The 6,657-nt window shown below is 34.5% G+C and overlaps 1 protein-coding gene across 1 annotated transcript; it reads left to right on the top strand.

Moving 5' to 3' along the window:
• The first annotated feature begins 924 nt into the window (after positions 1-924).
• Positions 925-5,981, top strand: LOC131656595 (probable disease resistance protein At4g27220). Its single transcript, XM_058926277.1, has 3 exons — positions 925-1,261; positions 1,585-5,035; positions 5,307-5,981. The coding sequence occupies exons 2-3, from the start codon at positions 1,598-1,600 to the stop codon at positions 5,337-5,339; spliced, it is 3,471 nt and encodes a 1,156-aa protein (XP_058782260.1). The 5' UTR covers positions 925-1,261; positions 1,585-1,597; the 3' UTR covers positions 5,340-5,981.
• The last annotated feature ends 676 nt before the right edge of the window (positions 5,982-6,657 follow it).

Genomic DNA, 6,657 nt, shown 5'->3' with positions numbered 1-6,657 from the left:
AACAACAAAGGGGGGATGGAGGGGAAAGAGGAAATATAAGCGGTGTCATCAATTAAGAGGATTGTTCCCTTATGTGGTAGTAGTGCCTCCACTCGGAGGAATGCACATCTTCACACACATGAGAATAGATCACAAAACAAGTAAATAAAAGTAAAAAAAAGCGAAAGAAACTTAAAACTTACTGGTAAATGAAGATCACAAGTTGTTCTTGGCTGAGACATAGCCATACCCAAATCCTCTAATCCGAGCCAGGGGAGCTACAAGTTGTTCTTGGCCGAGACCCATCCCACAAGAATTTTGGTTACCCGAGGCCAGAATATAAACACAGTTTAGAAAATCAAGTGTATCCAACAATCATGGTATGTTAGATACAAAAGTCATATGATCTATTGGAATGTTCCTTACATAAATTCTAAATTTTTTGGTGGCGTATTACATATACCTTTAATTTTAATGCGAGCTCATTTTCTTTATTATATATAATGGGAAGCAAAAAAATGAAAAATAAACTTTCTTTGTGACTTTTCAAAGTTCATCCGAAAAATGTAAAGATATTTATACCATAACAGCTATCCGCTATGTTTTAACATCTTAGTGGTGATAAGATATATTCAACTGTTTATGTTTTTGAGTTTATATTATCAATATATCACAATCATTAATATATAACTTTAAGAGTAGTTATGATTAAAGTATAGTAATATTGAAAATGATCTGAAAATTATAATTGATTGACAATATACAAAAGGTTTTATATTGACGTAGTATATAAATTAATTAAATCGCTGCTAAAATAATAAATGGAATCACATAACTAAGATGTGACAATTATAACTTTCTTAATATTTACAATTTCAACTCTTCTGCAAGAGATTTTATAAAGCAGCAAGAAACATCTTAAATTTATGCTAGTTTATGATATCTTGTTGGTAGCCTCTAATTAATTTAGGGTACACCAGAAACATGACTTGCACTACCATTTAATATTAATACCTTATTTGGAGCCTAATGATGCACTTGACAGTATATGAATAAATATTAGTATAGTCAATTATTACTACATATATTAAACTATTGAATAGAGGGATTAGGTTGAGATGAAGAGGAAACAAAACAGTTGACCAAACCATAAAATGTGTAAGCAGAACTTTGTTATGTGATTGTGTTAAAGACTAACTAAAGTGCAAGCACAAGGATCCTTCTCTCAATCTGTTATTTCCCACTGCACTCATCTCAAAGTGCATCTACTTCTTGAGATAAGGTATGATGCTTTTCCATTCTGAATATGGTCAAATACATTTGGTGATGTCCAAACTAGATCTATTACTTAAATTTGAAAAATGCCAAACACAAAATAAGTTTTTTGTCCAAAATTATTAGCCATTTCAACGTGACACTTAAATTTTGACAAGGTTTACTGAATTTTTTACGTGAGAAAAAGTTAATATTTCTTTAGGACCAATCTCGTACTTGTACATGACAAATATTGAGATGTTAATTTGTCATCAAGAAATTAAGTGACCAAATCATACATATCATATTGATGTATTTTTTCTTGAATTGTGTAAATGATTTTATTAACAGGTTGTCTTAAACTATGGCAAATATTGTTGTGACCATTGCAAGTAATGTGGGTAAATATTTGGCGGGACCAGCCATTCGCGAACTTCAATACCTTCTTTGTGTTAATAATGTAATCAATCTTCTTGAGAATGAAAGAGATGCGCTGTCGGCTGAAAGAGGCAACTTGCAAACTCGTGTGGCACAAGCCAAAGAGAGAACTGAAGTAATTGAAAAGCCAGTGGAGAAATGGTTAAATGATGTGGAGAATCTCCTTGAAGAGGTGGAGATTCTTGTACAAAGGACAGAGACTGACCTCAATTGTTTTCAAGGATGGTTTCCAACGTGTAAACGGTATCTATTGTGCAAGGAAATGGTAAAGAAGATAGAGGCAATGGAGAAATTCAAAGGCAAAAGCAATGATATTAATCCATTTTCTCATCTTGCTCCATTACCAGGTATTCAGTATCAGTCATCCGAAGACTTCATTTACTTTGAGTCAACAAAAATGGCTTATGGTCAAATCTGGGAAGCACTCGGGGATGATGGTGTCTCTATAATTGGAGTACATGGAGAGGGTGGATGTGGAAAAACAGCCCTTGTAACAGAAGTTGGCAAAAAGGCTGAGGAATTGGATATGTTTGATAAGGTTATATCAATCACAGTGTCTCGAACTCCAAACATTAGAGGCATTCAAGGAGAAATGGCTGATATGTTAAACTTGAGATTGGGGGAAGAAAGTGAAAAGGGAAGAGCACAGCGTTTATGGTTGTGTTTACAAGAAAATAAGCGAACTCTTCTAATAGTGGATGATCTATGGGAAAAGTTTCATTTGATGGATATAGGGATTCTCTTAGACAGTGTTAACAAGCGAACATGGAAGATCCTCATAACCACTCATAGCGAGCGTATTTGTACATCAATGGAATGCCAAAAGACTACTCATTTGGAGCTCTTGTCTGAAGATGAATCTTGGACTTTCTTCCAAAAATTTGTAAGAGTTGATAACATACTCTCCAAAAATTTGCCACGGGAAATCTGCAATGAATGCGAAAGACTTCCCCTAACAATCAAAACTGTGGCGTTGTCATTAAAAGGAAGGGATGAAAGTGAATGGCATCGGGCATTAGAGAAATTGAGGGATTCAAAGGAATCTAATGATGAAGGAGGAGTGACTGCTACTTTTAGCTGCCTTAAATTATGTTTTGGTTATTTGCTAAGGCCGGAAACAAAACAACTCTTTCTTGTGTGTTCTCTTTTTCCCGAAGACTATCACATCCCAATAGAAGATTTGTTGAGGTATGCAGTTGGACTGAGTGTGGAAGAGAGATTATCATTACAGTCAAGAAGAAGCTTATTTGAAGCAAACATCAGCCAACTTTTAGAATCACATTTGCTGATGCGAGGTTCCGTGAAGATGCATGACGTGGTTCGTGATGCAGCCTTATGGTTTGCAAATAGATCAAAGAATCGCAAAATATTGGTAAATGTGGACAAACCACTTAGCACTGTGGCCAAGGACAACAAAATAAGAGATTGTTTTGCAGTATCCTCATGGTGGTATAATGAAAGTCCCTCTTTCTGTCAATTGCTTGCTCCAAATCTTAAAATGCTATTGCTAAACATAAGTGCTCGTAGATCATGGAATTCCCTGGATTTATCGCATTTAACATTTGAAGGAATACAAGGGCTTGAGGTGTTTTCTCTAACCATCAACTACAAAATAGTACGATTTTCACTACCTCCCTCTATCCAACTGTTGACCAATGTTCGAACTTTGCGCTTAAATGGATTGGAGTTTGGTGACATATCTTTCATAGCAAGCTTAATAAGACTTGAGGTTCTTGACTTGCGACGTTGTAAGTTCAACGAACTTCCTATTGAAATAGGAAAACTCTTACGTCTAAAGCTGCTAGATTTGTCAGAATGTCGTCTTTTTAAAAGGGCCTATAATGGAGCAATAGGAAGATATTCACAACTAGAGGAATTATATGCTTCAGCTTGCTACCCAGAAAAGTATGTTTCTGAGATTGCTATGGATATTGGTTATCTCCCAAATTTACAAAGGTTTAAATTTAGTGATCAAATCACACTAAAACTAATGATTCCTAATATCTCAAATTTGAGGACATCTCAAAAAACAATTCTGCAAATAGGTAAAAATATTTCTTTGACAGGCCTACATGGAGGATGTAAAAATATCATCCCAGATATGGTTGGAATTGTGGGAGGCATGAATGATTTGACTTCTCTCCATCTTACAAGTTGCAGAGAGATAGAATGCATCGTCGATGCAACCTATGATTTCAAGGAAGATGATCTGATTCCCAACTTGGTCGAGTTACGCCTTGAGCGTATAGAAAACATGACAGTATTGTGTCGAGGTCCACCTCTGGAAGTACTACGCTACTTTGAAAAACTAGAAGTACTTGATATACTACTTTGCGAGAAGTTACACATCAGTTTTCCTAGGGAATGTAAGCTGCGAAATCTTAAGATCCTCAGATTAGAATATTGCAGGATTGATGAAGTACTTTTCTCAGCATCTGTTGCTCAAAGTCTGCATCAATTAGAACAACTAAAAATAAGTGGCTGCAATGAATTGAAGCATATAATTGCTGAAAGTGGAAGTGAATACGATGGCTGTAATACAAGTGAGGAAAAAATTTCAAGTTCAATGAATTCTCATTTTCTGATGACCAATCTAAGGGAAGTTGAGATTTTCAGTTGTGGAAGTTTAGAGTCAATATTCCCAATTTCCTATGTTGAAGGACTAAACCAATTGCAAAAGCTGGAAATATCATTATCTCCTAAGCTGGAATATGTGTTTGGTGAATGTGGTCATGAACACCATTCATCTTACCAATACAAGAACCATATCATGCTTCCTCATTTGGAATCTCTCAAACTCCATAATCTTGACAATTTCATTGGGATGTGTCCCGAGAAATGTGAAGCAAAATGGCCATCTCAGTCACTGAGGACAATGACCATACATGATTGTTCAAAATTGAAATGTTTGTTCTCTATCAAAACACATAGAAGCCTACCAGAGTTGATTGAACTTAACATTTACAATTGTCAAGAATTGGAACAAATTGTTGCAGCAAATGAAGAACTTGTGCAGCTTCCCAAAGCTGAAGTTTATTTTCCAAAGCTAAATATTATAAAAATCTATAACTGCAACATGTTGAAAAGCCTTTTCCCTTTTTCTATGGTCAGAATGCTTCCAGAACTAAGCAAGCTTGATATAATAAACTGTACTCAACTTGAAGAGGTATTTAGACATGGTCCCGGAGGAGACGATATTATCAGGGAAATGGAAGTTGTGCTTCCAAACTTGACAAATATAACATTGTATGAGCTACCGAATTTTGTAGATATCTGTCATGGTTATAAGTTACATGCCGTTAAACTTCAAGAACTCGACATATCTCACTGCCCTAAAGCTGTTCCAAGCATAAAAAAAATTCAGGTGACTCTTCTTCCTTGTTAACTAGAATCTTTTGACTTTTCTTTTTCTTGATTTAGTTCAATGTTAGGATAATGAGATAGAAACAAACCTTGAGGTTATTTTGAATATTGCCTATAACTCCTCTTTGACTTACTGAAGACAAATTCCTTAAACATTTTTGGGAGCTAAAAAGGCAACATAAAATAGGTTTTTATTTGCAAATTCAAATATATCATTTGAGTGTACTTATATTTCATCTGCTTACCGAATTTTTTATTTTGTTGTTGATAAGGATGAAACTCAAAGAATCGGGATTAGAAGATGAAGATTCTTTTTATGGATACTTGAATTTCGCATGAGTAATGATGTGTTTGAACCAGACCATATGAGTGAGGTTTTTCACAGTCATCTACAGATGGATCATCATTTTATTTGTTTAGACTGTACAACTTGTATTGAATAACAATGTGGTTAGTCGCATATGAATTTTGAATTTGTGTAAGTGCTATAGCATAGTGGTTATGTATTACTATTGTATGTGGAATAAACACCGACTCTGAAGACAAACAAATGAACATGCACATTTCATCCACGAAATATTGGAATGGAGTGTATTCATATAATTTTATATTGTCAATAATTCTTGGCTTCATACTTTTCTCATTATTATTTCTCGTATATATAAAGGTTACAGGGCTATATCGGTAATTACACTAAATAATTACATTTAAACTAATTCCTATTCACATCCCCCCTCAAATTGATGCTGCTTGTCAATGAGCATCAATTTGCTAACAAGAAACTGATGACGTGGACGCGGAACAGCCTTGGTAAGAATATCTGCAATCTGCAACTGAGTACTGACATGAGGAAGTGATATTATTCTATCATCATAAGCGTCACGGATTGAGTGACAATCAACTTCAATATGTTTGGTGCGTTCATGAAAAACAGGATTCGCAACAATTTGGATTATTTCAGGTTGGAGAGCACCACCATTAGATGGATTGGTGATGGAAGGACCAAATGCAGAGCTTGTACTAGCAGGAAATGCTTGCACCGAGCGTTGTGCTGATCGTGGAGGACGAGTGGGACAATCAGAGATAATATGGCTCCGCTGCTTGCAATAATTACAAAACTTCTTACTGCAACTCTGAGCAAAATGTCCAAATTGTTTACATAAATACTTTCATTTTCTTATTTCATTTTTTAATTACTATTATTTTTATTCTTTTATTTATTTATCTAAATAAATTAGTTTCCTTTATAATAAAACCATAGTGATCTATTGTATCGAAAGTTCGAGTTTTTTACAATTTTATCCATAATTATTTTATTATTTAAAATTCAATTTATTTTCGAATGAACTTGTTATGGATTAAATAATTAGGATTATATCCAATAATTATTTAATCAATATATCGATCTGAACTCTTGATTTTTCTCCATAACTTCGGTTTTATTTCAATTAGTTTGTTATTTTATTAACTATGTTTACACCCGAATCAGGGTTTACGAAAATTAACCCTGCACTAAAAAATGTTTCTTTGGGTATTCTTTTCAGGGTTAATGTTCAGATACCCTCCGACTACACGCCACGTCAAAAGTTAAGTATTCTCTTTAACTCAAAGTCTATTTTGTTT

The sequence above is a fragment of the Vicia villosa genome, linkage group LG3 (assembly GCF_029867415.1).
Source record: "Vicia villosa cultivar HV-30 ecotype Madison, WI linkage group LG3, Vvil1.0, whole genome shotgun sequence".
Classification (NCBI taxonomy): domain Eukaryota; kingdom Viridiplantae; phylum Streptophyta; class Magnoliopsida; order Fabales; family Fabaceae; genus Vicia; species Vicia villosa.
Note: the sequence above shows the minus strand (reverse complement) of the source record. Positions and strands in the feature narration are given on the sequence as shown.

What these genes read in the sequence shown, in the direction of transcription:
- LOC131656595 (XM_058926277.1), top strand. Translation starts at nt 1,598, where the DNA reads ATGGCAAATATTGTTGTGACCATTGCAAGTAATGTGGGTAAATATTTG. An exon ending in CAAGCATAAAAAAAATTCAG is followed by an intron (nt 5,036 to 5,306) that starts GTGACTCTTCTT and finishes GTTGTTGATAAG; the next exon opens with GATGAAACTCAAAGAATCGG.